Below are 20,183 nucleotides of genomic sequence, written 5' to 3' on the forward strand. Positions count from 1 at the left end.
TTAACTTGGAATATTGACGTTGTTGGTATCTGCGTTACATTTTTTTAATATTGTAATATTTCAGGCTCTTACCTTTTCCACATTTATTTCGATTGTTGACAGCCAAACGTAATTTTCATAACTATCTTTTGAACACCTTTTACAATTCTACATCTTTCTACGTTTCTTTTCTACCATCGCAGGAAATTACCATTCTGTTCATAAACCTGAGACTTAAGTTTCATGAACTGTTTATTGGAAAACTGTTTATAAACAAAGAATTCGAATTTCCAAAAAATAACAGCTTATAACTCGTAATTAAACTGCATTAGGACACTGCCTTCTTAATTTAGTGCTGTACCATAATTTCATGGCTTTTAGAAAAATAGTCTATGAAGAAGGCCATGATTCCAGCATACATATTCAAAGCTCTCTATTATCTTTTCGCTGTAAGAAAAATCCTAATGTAAACAATAGCACGTGACTGAAGTGAGGCTTCATTGGCCTATGTTTGGCGCCATAGATTCTCAGCACGTGTTCCCGCCCACTGTTGTCCATTCTGTTTCATGTTAAACATTTCCCGTTACTCGTCAAGTAGGCCTAACCTCACTACTATGCATTCGTTTGCTTAGGAAATATTTACAATATAATTACTGCAATTAAATTATTTTTAATTCTTATGTCTTCACAATGGACAGTTGAGGATACAGAAGCCATACTTCAGTACCACGTGCTTAAGTGACGCCAGCTTGTTACAAGAACAGACTACCTCGGTATTACCGTTGGTATTCATCCGCGTTCATAGTACATAACAAAATATAAAAGTAGCTTTTCTTTTACATAGCGTTTTACACATGAGTGAAGTTAAATGTTTCATTGTATTTAACAACTAGAATTCAATTTTTTATTTTCAAATAATACAAGGTTGTGGTTTCCAAATACGAACTATATTTTCCTGCGTCATGTGAGTGTTTCGACTGGGAGCCAATCACGGGTATGCCAGCAACGTGCTTATGTTTACATTAGGATTTTTCTTACAGCAAAAACAGTATAGTGTGTAGTTTACAAGTTAGCTGGGTGCTAGTTATTAGCATGAAGTATAGAATTGAGCTTTGAGACACTGCCTATTGACGTTGCTATACATACAATATTAATGCCCACTTGGGACAGACCATGTTCAATATCAGAAATAATGTTCATTTTATCTTTCAACTTAAACACTTTATGCTTCGACATTCAGATGTTCACAGTTCGAAACTTGAATCTAATCTGGCCATTTAGGTAGTAGGCACTGACCATTTTTGCACCTCTTCCAACTAGAGGTATGCCTACTGTATACTCGGCCTCAGATTTCCCCGGGTTCACTTTTACAAAGATGCGGGAGAGAGGGTTGAGGACCATTATACTGTAATCATCCTTGTATTTACCCTTTGGTCATCACTCTACTACCTTTTACAAAAGAAAACACTTTCTCTTCCTATTCTTCTAATAATCTCTTTTAAAGAAGTCAGAACTAATCCTTCTTTTCTCCCTCACTGCGTACACTATTCTCTTTAACATGTTTCAAGCTGCCTAGGAAGCTGAATAAATCCTCTGTCTTTCAGTGCACATAACGAATAGATGATTTGAGATTTTGTTTTCAACATATTCTTGGAAGTTTATAGGAGGAAGGGTTTCCTAAATTACCAATTTAGCCATTTTAGAATTACATTTTCTTGGGAAAATTCTAGTTTTAAGTTCACTATAACCGAAGTGAGGGTTCACTATAAATGGAAATATTAATGTACTTTATAATGTGTGCAGGCAGTGGCAGCTCGTGCCTTTCTTGGATGGGTGTTCACAAAAAAAATGAGTAATCAACGCACTGATATATTCTCGTATAGCTGAGTCACACGTCAGAGATAAACCAGTTCTAATATGCATGTACCAAATCTATGCATATAAACCAAAATTAAAACCATTAAACAAGAGTAGAGTAAAATTAATTCATGGGACTCACCTTCACTGCTGTTGTAGATGGTGTTGAAGATCTAGATTTATTTATAGAGAAACTCCATGCGCCTAGTTTTGAGAGATGTAAATTTATCAATAACTTTATTATTGAAGTCTCTAATGTAGTTAACAAGTTTTTTCCACTGCCAACATAGCCAATGTACTTAATCGCTCTTCTGTCATGGTGCGGAGGAATGTTATAATCCTCTTTTAATGTAACACACAATTTCATACACGTCCGTCTCCAAACTTCAAGTGTTGCTGTTTCAACTTTCAATACGCACCATTGCAGCATGTATTTTCCTTAGTTTGCTGAACAAAAGACAACAGAATCAGCTCCCGCGCGTATTTTGAAAAGAAAGAGTAAAAAAGAGAAAACGAGGAAAGAGGGAGAAAGGAACAGGATGGCAGACCGAAGGGAGATGGAGCATCTCTATTTCTCTGTCACTAGCACGTTAAGACCTGTGCGAGCCAGAGCTATTGTAACCATTGTAACAAACCAGAAAATATTCTCGCCTCAGGCTATTTCACCCTGCTAGAGAAAAATTGTGCGAGCTGCTGTCAACCTGTCCAATGGAGATTTAAAGACACACGACACACAAACGGGACATTCTCTCGAGACGAAAAATGTAGGAACGTCATTGCACATTGGAAAGTAATAGATGTAACAATATTAATACAGTAATATGTATGATTATTGTTGGTTTTTAAGGTGTTCACGTGCTCCTGTGCTCATATGTCGGGTAATATTTTGGCGAATCCTCGGACCTCATTTCATCTCACTACATCTCGCCAAAAAAAAAAAAAAAAAAATTGTACAACATTGTAAAAATTGTAGAAAATTACTAAATTGTAAAACTATAAAAATTTGTAAAAATTGTAATTGTAATATTGTAAAATGTTGACATGTTCCACATCTTAAAGCTTCATTGCTCATGTAAGATCTATGGAATAAAATAAATGAATGAATGAATATAGAGGAAGCGCCGCTGTGTGTAGGTCGGGACCAACGATTTAGGTTCACTATAGCCGAATGTTCATTATAACCGAGTTCACTATATCCAGAGTTGACTGTATTTAGACTACTTTCTTCCTCCTCTGCACAGGTAGTGGGTCTATGATGTCATGGTTTGTAGGTTTTTGTTTTGTATAGATGTTCTGAGCACTTCCCTTTAGGTTCCAAATTTGTCCTAGGCCTTCTTAGAAAAGTGTTGGTCTTACTCATCTTATTCCTCAAAGTTGTGTTTCTGCGGTGTCTTTTATAATTTTCTTTACATTGTTGCTCGAAAATAATAGAATGAAATCCATTTTTGTTTCTATCCTTTAATACATTGTCTTCTTGCTTTGAATTCTTACAGTTCTACAAAAACATGCCAATATACATTTATATCTTCTCATAATTTTAGCCCAAGCTTTCATGTGTTTTCATCCTTCATGACAGACTTTAATAGTACATTATGCAATGAGCCTATAATGATAGTAATTAAGACGCAAGTATGTTTGTTTATGAAACGAGCGCAAGCGAGTTTCATAATTTTCATACGAGCATCTTAATTACCATTATAGGCAAGTTTCATACGACTTTTTATGCTTGACCATATTTCTAACTTTAAATTATTCAGAAGTATACATTTTATTTGTATCTGACAGAAGATCGGAAGTGACCTTGTTCATAGCTCTTGAATTGTGAGATGTGCGCAGATGCAAAAGTATTGATTTTTTCCGAGGAACAATAATGTCATTGACCTTGATGTAATGCAGAGAATGTATAACCTGGAAATTGATTTAGAATTGATGACAAATTGAATTTATTTGAATATTATTTACAATTAACGCTAATTATTATAGTAACAGAACATAACCTTCTGCGACAGTATTGGATTTCCAGCCTCCGTGACGTTTCCCTCGTCTTTCGATTGCATATCCGAGAATAATAGAAAACCTGAACTTTAATGAATAGGTGTACTTTAATGACATGCATTAAAGGACTGCTACCAGGTGTATAATTACTACATTTCGGCATGGTCGAGCATAAATATAAATGAGATTGTGGGTGTTGTCTACAAATAATCCAGCAAACAGCCAAGGCAATCTTCAGGGATGATTTTGTCTTTGAACACACCAGAGATTTCCTTTTATCATCAAACATCGATTTGGATCTAGATCTACACAACACATAAAAATGTTGAAACAGTTCTCGATTAAAGTATAATTAACATTATAAAAAAAGGAGAATGAATATACTGATGCTTCCATGGACAAATATGATTTAGTACTAGGGATATATACACACATAGGGCATTTATTGCCTTTTGCGAAACACAAGTTTTAGAGTCGAAATAAGTCATATTTATGTTGCATATTTTTGTATATTTCATGATCAGTTGCATGTGTTTTACATACAGTATTTTTACATATTATGCAAAAAACCTTGAGATCATCAAGAATGTTCTTGGTGCCTTAGACTGAAAGTGCTGCCACCATAGAAGCTGCTGAGTAAGTTGCATGCAGTGAAAGTGAAAAAGACATAATTTTTATGTTATGCTTATTTCTCCTACATACCCAAAGTAATTACAATCTTCAGAAACAGTCCTATGCTTTCAGATATAAGTGATGTTCTTCATGATGTGCAAGGTGTTAATCTAGAATCAGACTCGCCTTCAGCGCATGTTAATACATTTATATCATTTCATGTGTTGTGGAACAAAATCTTAGCTAATACAAATCACTACTAAGAGGCAGTTGTAGAAGATACACTTTCCAAAACTTGAGATACATACTGTAAATCACTTCTATGGAAATGATCTTTAAGTCTGAAGCAAATTAAATTATCATGAAAACTTTTCAAACTGTATGTGTTTTTTTTTTCCACAACTACACTGTTATATTCTAAAATTTTCTAGGTATAAATTACAGAAAATAAATGAAATACGAAACAATAATTTACTGTATATGGAATGATTGCCAAAAGTTTTAAAACTTGGTGTATAATTTCAACATGACAGTACTTTCAGACCATTGTGAAGATTCCCCTCGAGTAGACCCCCAACAATTTTCCGCTTTTGGAAGCATTCCTGGAATCCCTTTTTTCATGATATTGAGAATTTTCTCTGAATTTGTTTGAATCTCTTTTATTGTGTCAAATCTTTTTCCTTTGAGAGAAATGCCAAATTTCGAAAAAGATAGAAGCTAGCAGTACTAAATCAGCAGAATAGATAGGTTGGGGAAATACACGAATTTGGGATTTTACCAGAAATTTGGTGCTCGAGAATGCATTATTAGCGAGTTCATTTCCATGATTTACAGCTCCAGTTTTGTCTTGCCGTAGCACTGGTATTTTCTTCCTCACATTTCTCGTAATCTAGAATACTTTTATAGTATTCTTGGGTGATTATCCCCTTGGGTCATATTCATGGTGCACAATATTTGTTCAGTTGGCCATCTCTGTAATTGAGCCACTGGCATGTCTCAGTTCAGTTAAGGTGCTTGCTTGCCGGTCTGAACTTTCGCTTGGGCGTGGGTTCGATCCCCACTTGGACTGATTACCTGGTTGGGTTTTTTTCCGAGGTTTTCCCCAACCGTAAGGTGAATGCCAGGTAATCCATGGCGAATCCTTGGCCTCATCTCGCCAAATACCATCTCGCTGTCACCAATCTCATCGACGCTAAATAACCTCGTAGTTGATACAGCGTCGTTAAATAACCAACTAAAAAAACTCTGTAATTGTGAGTCAATGGTCAGAGCACACTAAACCACAAAATCTAAGAATGTTATTTTCTGCTCTTTGAAGTGGAGGAGTACCCAGATCGAGGGTCATCTTCAATTTTTGGCCATCCAAAAACCTGTTGTACCCCCCCCCCCCCCAAAAAAAAAAAAGACTGGATCTGCTTATACACTTACCTATCTTCAAGTTCTCTTAAAATTTCTGAAGCCAAATTTCTAGTTCTAAAGCAAAATTTGATGCGAATATGTTGCTCCACATTTTTCATTCATTTTCACACAAACAAAATCCAACACCACTTAATACATCCTTCCTCAGCCGGGTGCCTTGGTTCAATGAACAAAGAAAGAACGATGACATTTTCAGTATCATTCAAGAACAAAACAAATTTCCTCTACTGACTCCCCAAACCTATAGCAGTGGTGGTCTGAACATTTTTTTCTATCACATCACTTATTGCTTAACAAAAATGACTCTGAAGCCTTGAAAAGTAAATAAGAAAATGTTAAAATAACAGTGATAAAACATAATAATTCTAAATTGAAGACAGCATTTTATACAGAACTTTAGTTTTAATCCAGCCTTACTTACTGTTCCGTTTTATTGCATATTTTGTTACATAATTCAAGAAAAATATTTTCATATTCATGCGCATGTTTAGTGTATTTTTACTTCATAGAAATTCTAGCCTTTTCGATTACATTTAATTGTATCTTGTCATTATTTTTTATTTTATCGAGTTTTATTTTATTATTTGTTTGTATTCTGACTTATATCTTGCTTTCATATTTCACTTGGTCTACACACGGGATAATACAACTTCAGCATCACATTGACGTCCACATTCTACCTGGAGCTGCTTTACATCTGACATGGGACTCCTGGTTTTGCTCTCCTGAAAGAAATCATGCTGAGTTTAAAACCCTCAAACTTCGGAACTAATGGCGTGGTCACCACTCATGCCATTGAAAACAACAAATTTCTTGTATTGTATGTTATAGTAAATGGTACACAAACAAGTCCTTAAAACGGCACCAATATTTTATTCTACGCAGATCCTTCTCTGCAAATTGTATAGGTATTGTATAAGGTTTACAGTAGCAGCACTGATCTTGTCAATCACAAAAGTGCTTAAAAACCTTGTATGAAATTGATTTTGTTACAATTTATTCTAATTACACCAGTGGAGTTCCTAAAAATAAATAAGGTTTTAAAAATATGATATGTGTTTTCTGGTGACAGCAAGTGTATCTTATTCTGTATTTTTCTTATTCTAGCAGTGGATCTTGCATATTATCTTTGAAGAAATCACACTTGTATATATACAGTGTGTGATAGTGACTACCTGTTTTAAATTTCTTATAAATTTGTTGCTTATTGTCATCACTCAATGTTAAAAAAAATGGATTATCAAATCTATTAGTTTTCAAAATTCGACATAGGCTTCTTCATTTTCCTCACACTTCTGTAATCTTAAGTATGTTGCTTCCTGCAACATGCACAGAAGTGCGTTACTGATTACTTCTGCAATGTTTTCTTCGAATATTTTAGGGTTTTGTTCTAAAAATCTCCTCTTTTGTCCACCCTGCAGAAGAGGAAATCACAAGGCTTCAGATCTGGACTGCAAACAAGTCAGTCATGAGATCAGTGCCTTCCAATTCCAGTGAAATTCTGGTATGTGACATTCAGAGCATGATGCGGGGGATCTCCATCTTGAATAAAATGTAGGGTGTTCATATTCCATTGCGATAACATTGGCCACACTTAGTTAGTCAACATATTCAAATATGATTTTGCATTCATTGTCTTATGAAGGAAAAATGGCTCAAATTCTCGTAAATGCCATGCAGCACCACACTTACTTTAACTAATCTCTGGGGATTTTCAGCACATTCACTTGGATTATTCGCTGTCCACTAATGATAATTTTATTGTATCTGTTACAAACCTTCCTGCATGAAAAACAGCCTCTTTCTCAGTTCATCATATGTTGGACAAGGTGTTGGAGCGATATTCTTAGGCAGTGATAGATGAATTGCTTTGACTCCTGGTGACGATTCTCGAAATTCTGAATGTAAGTCAGTTTTAATTTTATTTAATAGTTCAAGTTTCCATTCAGTGTTTTATTGCTCATATTTAAACATTTTTTGTCTAAAATTTTCTTTAAAACTTCACATTCACATGAATGTCCTCTACTCCGTAATTTCCGTTTGTCTTCTTTTTATTCATCTGTATCACTGTCATCAGATTGTGAACAATCATCCAACATTATCTTACTAATTTCTGGTTCTATTTCAAGGAATTTTCATGCAATTTCAGACCATAGATTGCACTGTATTTCTACATTGCCACGATTTTTATGTACCCTAATAAAAATAATTTTCACTGGATTCACTGGCAGCCTTTTTATTATTGCTGGTATTTTCACAAATACTAGAATCGTCCACAAATAGTTGAGAAACAATTTCGTGACGATTTTTATGCCGTACATCCCTGTCCTTTCTCTTTTACTTTCTGAAGGGAGATTTGGAAAGGCTCATGTTGAGGGACTAGTTCTGTCATTCACAGTTGGTCTGATGGTGGGAATTGTTCTTGACTTCAATGACGGTCCTCGGACATTTTCATTTGATATTAATTTTTTTTTCAGTATTTGACTTTGTTCAGAGTGACACACCTTATACAGCTTCCTTACCAGGATATATATAGAGTGAAACCTCGGTAAGACGCTCTTCAAAGGACCGCATAAAAATAGTGTGTTAAACGGGACCACGTATCAGTGAGAGTGGGTCATTTTTGGATTTTTAAAGTTTTAATACAAAGGTATGAATCAGCATTAACATTTGTTGAAGAAATTTAAGGATCAAATACTGTAATTATGCAGAATAAAAGGTTCACGATTTATCACTATTGTTCTAAGCATTGAAGAAGGGATTTCTAATGATTCCACCAACTGTTTCTGATTCATAATGGTGTTTTCATCATTTTTACAAAGAATTTGTAATTTCTCTGGTATCGATAAAGCTTTCTGTTTCACTTTCTTATTCATGTTGGCACTAACGAGTCACTTCACACTTGTACACGATGCACCAGTCAAGTCTCCACTGACAGTGCGATTTAAAACTACCAGCAAGAAGGACAGGCTCTGAATACAGTAGTCTTGCAGGTACTCAAGGGTCGCAATCCATTCTGTTGTATTCACCGAACAAAAACCCCTAGAAATACTTGACTATGCCGACACTAGTGGTAAATGTAGAAGTCCTTTATATCCTTTAAAGTACGATATTGTAGAATTTTCGGCAGATGAAAGAGAGTATTAAACGTGGTGATGAGCATATTATGCGGTGCATTTTACATGGTTTTGTATGGGGATGTCAAGGGACTGGACGAAAAGAGCATATAATGTGGGATAGCATAACAAATGGGCATGTATTATCAGAGGGGTGGTGTGTGTGCATGCGTGCGTGGAGGTAGAAGTTGAACCGTATATTCACCATTCGTAAGAGATATGGCACCTGCTGCAGCATTAGTCGATTTGGCAGTTTTCTCACAAAACTTAACTCGTTTCCCATGTCTCTTCGGCAATGTATGTCGATTTGGAAACCTATGAAACTGTATGTTAGTGCTTTTACATTCCTCATAATCATTTTATGTTACAGCCATACACATTCCACAGTGACACTTGAAAGCATAATTGAAAAAAAATAATAAGAACCTATGTACTCTGCAAGGTGAAGTTGCAGCAACGTAACTCCATGTGGAATGATTGCACAGCCATCCACACACCACTAGACATAAGATCCAATGATGTCATTGTAATTTCTATTTCATTTTATCACTGGCAAATGGAACTGCAAAGCAAACAGTAAACATACCAACCTGTACTACTTGACATTTAAGTAGCCACGTTGACCCCCCCTTCCACCCCAGTGTTATGTCTTGGTCTGTATTTCTTTTACACAGTTGCCTACATTGCCCAGCTTATCCGTACTTTCCTAAAAACCTTGTGGGCAATATGACCAAATAATAACTTCCAGTCTGTTACTGTCATTTGCCACATTAATTCTAATTTTTCAGGCAGTGTGTTCTGTTGACCTCCACGTGACTACTAATGTCATAAATTAGTCCACAGGTAGTGCAGTGTTATATTTGGGGTTTATTACATGAAAACTCTACTCAACATTATTTCAAGTAATGACAAACATTATGAGGTAGAAAGTTCACATAGAACTGTTACATTTTATATTTTAATTAGTGATTTTGCTTGGAGGTCACTCTGCCCCCATGCAAGTACTAATGTCTCAAATTAGTTCACAAGTAGGGCAGTGTATTTTTGTGGTGCATATATATGAAAACTAGTACTCAACATTATGGCAAGTAATGACACATACGAGCTAGAAAGTTTATATAGAACCGCGAATTTTATGCTTTAATTCGTATTATTGCTTGGGGATCAGTTTGGCTTCCACGTGACTGCTAATGTCACAAATTAGTTTGCGAGTACTTGTGTGATAATGTCTGTATTATTTGACGAGCAACATGATTTTTGTGTTTTGGTCTCTTTTAAGTCCAAAGGAAACTGCAAGAGTGATTCCTTTGGTGAAATATGCACTTTGTGAAGTGGATGTCTAAGGACAATTTTTAGTATGCAGAAAACATACATATGTGCAGAGAACGTATTAGAAGACATGAAACAGTCATCAGAAAGTAAACATCAAGGGACAAACAAAATTTGCAGCCGAAAGTTTGAGAGGATCCTATAGAAGTAGAAAGTTGTTTCAAATTTGTGATGAAAGTGCTGTGTTCATGAGAGAATAATAAGAATACTGGAGGGGACAGTCATTTTCTCTCCATTATGAGGATTCCGCATATTAGCAGTTAAAAAATATGTGTACAGTATATAAATTAAATTTGCAATTTCACTCTGAACGTACAATTTGAATGTGTATTTCGCGATTTTCGTTGCGCATGACTAGAGAAAAACTGGCATGTTAAAGACTCCATCTGTAGTCCCAATGTGATTTGAATAAGGAAGAATTGAATAGAGAGGATAGAAATTATTAGGGCTCGGATTTTAATGACTTAAAGTTAAAAATGACGTGAGTATATATCATTAGTTGTGTCTAAGAATATGTAAGGTAAATTCCTGGTTTACACTGGTTTGGAATTCAAAAAGTCGTTAAACACGTGATATTTCAAATTGAGTTTTTTTGTAAACAGCGTGTCACAGATTTTGTTACCTGCGGGTAGGATATTGTAATCTTCCTCTTGTTTCCTTTCAATATCAAAGAATTAGTAAATAGATTTCGGAGTCAATGTTCACCAGACTGTAACGAAGTATCCAGTGACATTGAGGATTCTACCTGAGATAGAGAAATTGTTTGCTGATCTTGCACTATACCACATTGCAATACTAACTTTGAAGTCATCAAAATCCGAGCCGTATAAATAATGGTACAGAAATGAATTGTGTGCATTTTACATTGCAATGCTTTTATTTTGTCATTTTGCGAAATATACGGAAAGTACTACTTTTGTGTTGCATATTTTTAAATTTGAGATTCTTGAGAAACGTGTTTACATTATCTCCAAAATAAAAGGTTATGTCTTCAACATAGTCAGGTCAGTTTCTCAAATATATAGTTTTTTTATATGTAATTTACTGAGCAGGCTTCATTCATCATGAGTTGCATTCAAATACTTCATGGTCCCTATAACGAGAATCATGTTGCTGGAGTTGAGGAAGAAAGAAAGATTTGACTTCTGAATGCTTTTTACTTTCATTCTATCAAGAACTTTAATTTTATTTGTTTTGGATATTAACTTCGCTCTAGAATATCCATTAGGAAAGTTCAGGATAAGACAGAGGGTTTGGAACTGAACGGGATACATCAGCTTCTTGTCTATGCGGATAACGCGAATATGTTAGGAGAAAATCCACAAACAATTAGGGAAAATGCTGAAATTCTACTTGAAGCAAGTAAAGCAATAGTGTTGGAAGTAAATCCCGAAAAGACTAAGTATATGATTATGTCTCGTGACCAGAATATTGTACGAAATGGAACTATAAAAATTGGAGATTTATCCTTCAAAGAGGTGGAAAAATTCAAATATCTTGGAGCAACAGTAACAAATATAAATGACACTCGGGAGGAAGTTAAACGCAGAATAAATATAGGAAATGTCTGTTATTATTCAGTTGAGAAGCTTTTGTCATCTAGCCTGCTGTCAAAAAATCTGAAAGTTAGAATTTATAAAACAGTTATATTACCGGTTGTTCTGTATGGTTGTGAAACTTGGACTCTCACTTTGAAAGAGGAACAGAGTTTAAGGATGTTTGAGAATAAGGTTCTTAGGAAAATATTTGGGGCTAAGAGGGATGAAGTTACAGGAGAATGGAGAAAGTTACACAACTCAAAGTTACACGCATTGTATTCTTCACCTGACATAATTAGGAACATTAAATCCAGATGTTTGAGATGGGCAGGGCATGTAGTGTGTATGGGCAAATCCAGAAATGCATATAGAGTGTTAGTTGAGAGCCAGAGGGAAAAAGACCTTTGGGGAGGCCGAGTGTAGATGGGAAGATAATATTAAAATGGATTTGAGGGAGGTGGGATCGGTATCACTATCACTTGAATCACAATCACTTCCATCACATACATCGAGAGTTGTCTTCTCATACCGGCCCACTCCTGTACAACTATTTTCAATCAGTTAAATAATGAACTTGGCCATTTCCCATTCGTACAGAACTGGCGAACTCTAGTACATTAATCGAATTTATGTCTTGCTCCATGGAACTCATTGCAACAGTTCTCCTTTCTTACACAACCCTCAACTTTGTACTGGATACATTAACCCTGTAGCTGTCCGCTTGTACTACTGCCCTTGACTCACGTGCTTCTGTTTGCTGCTGGTTGCCACTGCTCCACTGGCTTGCACACAGGAAGGGCTGTCCATTTCAACCTGTAGCGACTAGTATCCACTAGTATATGCATAATTCCAGGGTTTATTTCGGGGCCTTGCAGTGAAAATAGGCAGCTAATATTTTGCACATAATCTTCTCGTAGCACATCGGTTATGTCACCAAAGTTTCGAGGCAAGTTTTGGCATGTAGGGTACGATGCTTCCCTTGTTAGAATCTTCCAAGCAAACAATCAAGGCAGAAATGAGAATCTGCAATTGTGGCAGTATTTTAGGATGGTCTCTTCTATTGGCTATGATGCCTACACACACCCTCTTATATAGGGATTGGTGGTAAGGACGTGGGAGAGAGGTGAAACCAGAAGTTGGAGTATTTTATAGGATTTTTTTCAAGTTGTCAGACATTTAGTAGAGTACTTGACTATAGATTAGAAGGTCATGTGTTCAATTCCGAGTAATGGCGCAATTTTTCTCGTTGCTAAACTTCGAAAATAGCCCAGAGTTCCACTCAGCTTCCTGTAAAATTAAGTACTGGGTATTTCCAGGGGGTGAAAGGTAGCTAAAGCATGGTGTCAACCACATCACCTTAATCTAATACTGAAGTTATAAAATCGTGGAGTCCAACTTCCATAAATTTTTTGACTGGGATAACTTTATCTTCTTTCATACAACAGTTGTGAGAGGAACCTGAATCATAAGTCATTGTCTGCCATTGTTCAGTTAGAAATATTTGAGGCCTTTTATTTTTTGTGACATGATCAAATCAAAAATCGAAGAATATGTTTACAGATTCCTTAGTATTGTACAAAGTTTAGTAAATAAAGGTGTGTTTGAGATAATGGAAGCATTCCAATGGATATTAGAAAATTGTAAGTCGATTGATGATGAAACGTGAATTTGTGTAAGTTTGTCTGGTAATATCTTTGGCAAATTGCTTTATTTTCCCTAAATTTAAGTGCATTCGTAAAAGTTATTGACGTAGTGTCAGAAAAAAGAATGTCTAATTTGTAGTCAGCAAGGTTGAAACAAATATAAAAATAATGCCATTTCATTGCCGAGGACAAAAATAACTATAGTGTATGAAATGAAACCTACTTTGTCTCATTCTCTCATTGTCAGTATAAATAAGTTAGAAATCTGTGTCATTATTTTTCCTGTGATATGTCAAGTGAGTTCTTGATGTTGATTGACAGGAAAACAATGGGATTGTAGACTGGAAAAGGGATAGTGAATAATATTTTGAGAAAGTATATGCAAGAATTTTTCACCATTTACGTGCAGGTGTATGTCAAAGATGAGAGTCCTCCAAAGAAGAAGGCGACCACTTCTGTGGCTGTTGCAACGACAGCCAATTCAGATACTGAAAAAAATCAGCACAATAAAGCAGCAGCTCTGACAGCAGCCACAGATGGCTTGAACAGTCTGGTGCAAGCTGCCAGCATTCAAATTGTGAGTGATGCAGATGGAACCAGAGTGCAACAGTACAAATGTGCCATGCAGGTTAGTATGTGTCTCTGTTAATATGTTGGTGCGTGATTCATTGGCTAGATCTTTGTGTCTGAATTGATGTTGTTTATTGAAAGATGCAGCCTGGCTCAGCAGGGGCAACAGTGGTGGAGGCAGCAGCCACAGAGGCTCGTTACAGCTATGAGTGCACTGCTGCCAACACACGCACCACAGAATCAAATCCTGTGGTGGCACAGATGACTGTGAAGGTGGAGGATGGAAGCACCCAGTGCAGTGAGACAGACTTTGCTAACAAGGTGGTATCAGCTAGGCACCACCAGGTCAGTGCATTTTCTCCATTCTATTGTTATTTTACTTCAGGACAAACCTTAACGTCCTCGCCCCATCCTCCTGTCTGAAAGCAGAGTTGACATGTGCCAAACATAAAATTTTACAGAGTTGCCAGATCTTTTGCTAAATATATTATTAATATGTTATGAATTCTTCGATTGTTACAACCATGTTATTTATGAGGCATAAATAAGAAAGTAGGCGTGCATGTAAAGATTAAAAAATAAATTTAAACACAAAGTGTTTACCAAAGGAATGGAAACATGGAAAATAAGCAGATAATAAAAAAACCACTGAAAGGAAGGGTGAACGGGAGAAGAGTTTGGGGCAGAAGAAGATATTAGATGGACATTAAGATATATGGATCATATGTGGAGATGAAGAGGAAGGCATAAAATAGGAAAGATTGAAGAATGCTGAGTTTCCAGTGAAAGACCTGCCATTTGGCAGAACACTATGTATGTATATAATAATAAAATGGATAAGTAGAGTTTAAAAATTGTGACCTCAACATACCTGTGCGGTCTGAGTCATTCAACAAACAATTGTTCATTTATACAGACCCAGAAACAAAATTTGGGCCACCTGAATTTTCCAGTTCCATTTATAACATATTGCACATGCTCAAAATTCAGGTGGCTCAAATTTTCTTTCTGGGTCTCTACATAGATTCTACTTCCAGTATCAAACAGATTGAATGTTTCCATAATAAAATTATTCTATCCCCCTACCTGAAAGTGCCTTTAACACGTGCTAAGCCACTGGTGTAGCTCACTTTGCTAAGGTGCTTGCTTGCCAATCTGGACTTGCATTCCAGCACGGGTACGATTCCCGCTTGGACTCATTAACTGGTTGGGTTTTTTCCGATGTTTTCCCCAACAGTAAGTCGAATGTCAGGTAATCTATGTCGAATTCTCGGCCTCATATCGCCAAATACCATCTTACTATCATCAATACCATCGATGCTAAATAATCTAGTAGTTTACACAGCATTGTTAAATAACCAACAAAAAAAAAAACTTGTCAAATGTCAGAATTTACAGGGTTGCCATATCTTATGCTAAATACATTATTAATACATTGTGAACCATTCGATTGTTACGACCATGTTATTTAGGAATTAAAATTCACTAGAGGCAAAAATAATAGCTTGATTAATTAAAATGCGTCTCAGTGAAATGTACAGCAGAGTCCGTATAGGCCAGTTTCTGTCTGATGCTTTTCCAATTCACTGTAGACTAAAGCAAGGAGATGCACTATCATCTTTACTTTTAACTTTGCTCTAGAATATGCCATTAGGAAAGTCCAGGATAATGGAGAGGGTTTGGAGTTGAATGGGTTATATCAGCTGCTTGTCTATGTGGATGACAAACTGTTAAGGAAAACACGAAAATTTTACTTGAAGCAAGTAAAGAGATAGGTTTGGAAGTAAATCCCGAAAAGACAAGGTATATAATTATGTCTCGTGACCAGAACATAGTTCGAAATGGAAATATAAAAATTGTAAATTTATCCTTTGAAAAGGTGGAAAAATCCAAATATCTTGGAACAACAGTAACGAATATAAATGACACTCGCAAGTCTGTTGAGAAACTTTTGTCATCCAGTCTGCGCTCAAAAAAGCTGAAAGTTAGAATTTATAAAACAGTTGTATTACCAGTCGTTCTTATGTAATATTATTCTTTCTAATGAAAAGTGATCCATACGTTTGCAATGGGTAAACATAAAGCATGAAGAGGTAAGATCAATTTAACTAATATTATCTATATTGTGACAGCGACGTGAGATTCGAACTCACGACCAGCGTCCCGCATGAAAGCAGATCGCACAGGCTGCACGGAACATTGAGTGACGTCGCGCGGTGGAGAGAAGAGAGAGGGTGTATTACGTCACGCGACGAGTTTGCGCGCGCATCTGGTGCTGGTAGAGAGGAGAGGGCTCTGGATTTCTCTGGAATGCCATCTCTAGAGACGGGTGGAACCTTCGAGGTTACGTCACTGTGGTTATAAATTACGGTCGCGAAGGAACGACAGCAGTTTCAGAGTTTTTAGTTATTCAGTCAGTGAGTAAGCCAGAGCAAGCAAGCCAGACTTGTGTGCCGGAGTTCGACTCGAGTGTGCGTCCGCATCTGCGTCAGCATCCGAAGGCCTGAGTTCGAGTGCAGTGGACCGCAGTTGGAGGGACCTGAGTTCGAGTGCAGTGGACCGCAGTTGGAGGGACCCGAGTTCGAGTACAGTGAACTGTCTCTGAAAGTCTGTGGTTCGAGATACTGTGAACTCGAGTGACTGAGATAGAAGAACTGTGAACTGAGAACTGGTAGTTCTGATTTGTAAATATTAGTTAAGATTAACAGTTCATTGTTGTGCGTAATAGTCCAAGTAAATTGTCATTGTCGTCGGTGGAGTGCTATAACGAATACTGTGTTGAGTGAAGATCCAATTGTTGACGAGAGCGTTAAGGTGAATTGTAGAAAGGAATTATTGTTGTGACAGTAAATTACATTATTGTTACTAATAAAGTTTACACTGGTGTCAGAATCGGGATATTATCGACAATGGAGAACCTACAGCAAATCCTGCAAGCCATCGCGGAAATGAAAGCTGAAATGAAAAACGACATAAGTGCAGTAAAAGCAGAAATGAAAGACGACATGAACAAGCACATCAGTGAGGTCAAGAACGATATAAGTGAAGTGAAAGGCGACATAAGTGAAGTGAAAACGGAGATGAAAAGTGACATAAGCGGAGTGAAAGATGACGTCACTACGCAAATTGAAAGCGTTTCAGCCCACGTAGATGGAATTGTCGCCATCGTGAAAGACGAACTCAAAGCCGATCTTGACAACCTAAACAAGAATTTTACAACTATAAACGAGACAGTAACCGAATTGAGACAGGAGGTAGACCATTTCGACGGCAAAATCCGCGATCTAGAGCGTCGTCAAGAGCAGACGAGCGAGTTGCTGGACAAGACGAGTGAGGTGATGGACAGACATGCTGAAGAAAACAAGCACATACTCACGTTGATGGACCGACATGCTGAAGAAAACAAGCACATTCTCGCGTTGGTGGATCGCCAGGCTAGAGAACAAAAACAGATAGTTGCCGAGGAGGTTCGACGTGCCATGCAAGAAGCGGCCACAGAGTTGAGGACTCCATATAGTGGCTCTGCGGAATCATCTCCTTCAGCCAGACATCACAACGTCAAGACGCCGAAGTTCGACGGTACGACGTCTTGGGCGATATTCCGTCGCCAGTTCGAGGCCACCGCAGCACATAATGGCTGGACCCCAGCGGAGAAGACTACTCAGTTGCTGACCGCGCTTCAAGGACAGGCGTCGGAGATTCTTCACAGCGTTCCAGAAGATGGGACAGCCGCTGAGATAATGGCGGCCCTGGAGGGACGTTATGGTGACCATCAACTTGCTGCAGCATTTAGGACCCAACTAAAAACGAGGGTCCAACAGTCAGGCGAGTCCCTGCAAGAATTCGCGATGGCGGTGGAACAACTGGCCCATAAGGCGCTCAGGGGCCTACCTAATGACTTCATCGCTGGAGAGGCGGCCTACACCTTCGGCAGCGGAGTTCGAGACCCGGAAATAAAGCAACAGCTACTCTTGGCAGAGCATCGCACCATCAGTGCAGCTCTGGCGGCGGCCCTCAGGATGGAGGCAGCCAAGTTGACGGCGAACGTCTCGGCATCGCACCGGATTAGGAGCGTCGCGGCGGCCGACGTCGAGGAACGTCAACCGAAATCACCCGAGCGACGAAGACGAGGAGTGCCCACCTGCTGGTCCTGCGGCGAGCCTGGACACCTGAGGAGGGACTGTGACCGATCTGGTCACAAACAGGAAAACTAAAAGGGGCCGATGCGATGAGGGGCACGTCGGCGCCGTCATCACCATCCCCTCGGCTGATCTTGAAGACGGTTAACAGAAGATGCGACGATGGGCTGATTGCTGACGGATGGATAAGAGGCCGCCCATGCAGAGTACTGGTAGACACCGGGGCGTCGCTCACTATCGCCAGACCGGAAGTCGTGCGTGGACTACCTGGGAGGACGCCGCTGCGCCGGTATGAGCTACGTACTGCCTCAGGCGAGAACCTGCCCATCCAAAAAGAGGTTTTCCTGGACTTGACCTTGGGAAAGAGGAGACTGGAGATGTGGGTGTTCGTCGCCAACATCACTGAAGACGTCATCCTGGGACTCGACGCCATGCGGATCTTCGATGCAACGGTGGACGTCCGGCGCCGTATCCTCCGTTTTGGTCAGGATGAAGTGTTCCTGAGGGACGTCGAAGACCAACCCATGGCCGGCAGACTCACCTTGGAGAATCAAGTGACAATCCCAGCAGGCTGCGAGATGGTGGTGACGGCAAGACTGGACGGACAACCTAAGAGAAACCTGCTCCTCGATTCGCAAACAACTCCGATAGATGGGGTTTATGTGGCCAGATCCCTACTCCCGAATCAGAAGGTGGTACCGGTGAGGGTCCTGAATGTCACCAATCGGGACAAGGAGGTGCCTGGTGGAACTGTACTAGGTAACGTCGAGCCGGTGGTGTCTGTGACGTCGCTGGCAGAAAACGAGGAGTGTCACCGACCACGTCCAGATCTAGACCCATCACTGAAAGAGCTAGCTCGAGAATTGCCGGCGAATTTAAGCAAAAGAGAAAGAAGACAAGTCCACGATCTACTGACAGAGTTTCAGGACGTGTTCAGTCTGTCTGAAAACGACTACGGGAGAACGGAGAAAGTTCAGCACCGCATTGACACCGGAAATGCTCGCCCAATCAGACAACCTCCTCGACGCGTCCCTCTAGCTAAACAGAGGGAGATTGACAGCCAACTGGAGGGCATGGAAGCAAGAGGGGTCATCGAGGAATCCGACAGCCCTTGGTCATCACCTGTAGTGCTGGTGAAGAAGAAGAATGGGGACCTGCGTTTCTGCGTGGACTACAGAAGACTGAATGACGTCACCAGGAAAGACTGCTTTCCCCTCCCACGAATTGACGACACCTTGGACACCCTGGCCGGAGCAGAGTGGTTCTCGACGTTGGATCTCAAGTCAGGATACTGGCAGGTGGCGCTACATCCTGAGGACAAGGAGAAAACGGCATTCTCTACAGGCCAGGGACTATGGCAGTTCACCGTTATGCCGTTCGGCCTCTGCAACGCCCCGGCTACATTCCAGAGACTAATGGAGTCCGTAATGAGAGGCCTGACATACGACACCTGTTTGCTGTACCTTGATGACGTCATCGTGGTGGGCAAGACTTTCGGCGAACAGCTGTTGAACCTGAGGAAAGTGTTCGAGAGACTGCGACAAGCCAGACTGAAGTTGAACCCGAAGAAATGTCATCTATTCCAGAAGAAGGTCAACTACTTGGGACACGTAGTAGGGACCAACGGAGTGGCCACGGACCCGGAGAAGCTACAAGCCGTCAGAGGATGGCCGAGACCGAGGGACAAGCAGGAGCTGCGCCGCTTTCTCGGCCTCTGCACTTATTACAGAAGGTTCGTAGCTGGGTACGCCAACATCGCTAAGCCTCTAACCCAGCTGACCGAGGAGAAACGACAATTCCAGTGGACAGACGAGGCGGAGTCATCCTTCCAGTCGCTGAAAGAGGCGCTCTGCACTGCTCCTGTACTGGGATATCCCATCCCTGGAAGGAAGTTCACGCTCGACACGGACGCTAGCAACGTAGGCATCGGCGGAGTACTCTCTCAGGAACAGGACGGGCAAGAGAGGGTGATTGCCTACTTCAGCC

General features: G+C 39.3%; 1 protein-coding gene across 2 annotated transcripts in view; it reads left to right on the forward strand.

Annotated features, from left to right (window-relative positions):
• LOC138708062 (zinc finger protein 16-like) overlaps window positions 1–20,183 on the forward strand; it is an 83,917-nt gene that overhangs the window by 45,592 nt on the left and 18,142 nt on the right. For both annotated transcript variants that reach the window (XM_069838192.1, XM_069838193.1), the window contains 2 exons: window positions 13,898–14,116; window positions 14,200–14,403. In XM_069838192.1, the coding sequence (XP_069694293.1) occupies window positions 13,898–14,116; window positions 14,200–14,403 (423 nt within the window). The remainder of the gene's footprint in view (window positions 1–13,897; window positions 14,117–14,199; window positions 14,404–20,183) is intronic.

The sequence above is a fragment of the Periplaneta americana genome, chromosome 10 (genome assembly GCF_040183065.1).
Source record: "Periplaneta americana isolate PAMFEO1 chromosome 10, P.americana_PAMFEO1_priV1, whole genome shotgun sequence".
Taxonomy (NCBI): Eukaryota; Metazoa; Arthropoda; class Insecta; order Blattodea; family Blattidae; genus Periplaneta; species Periplaneta americana.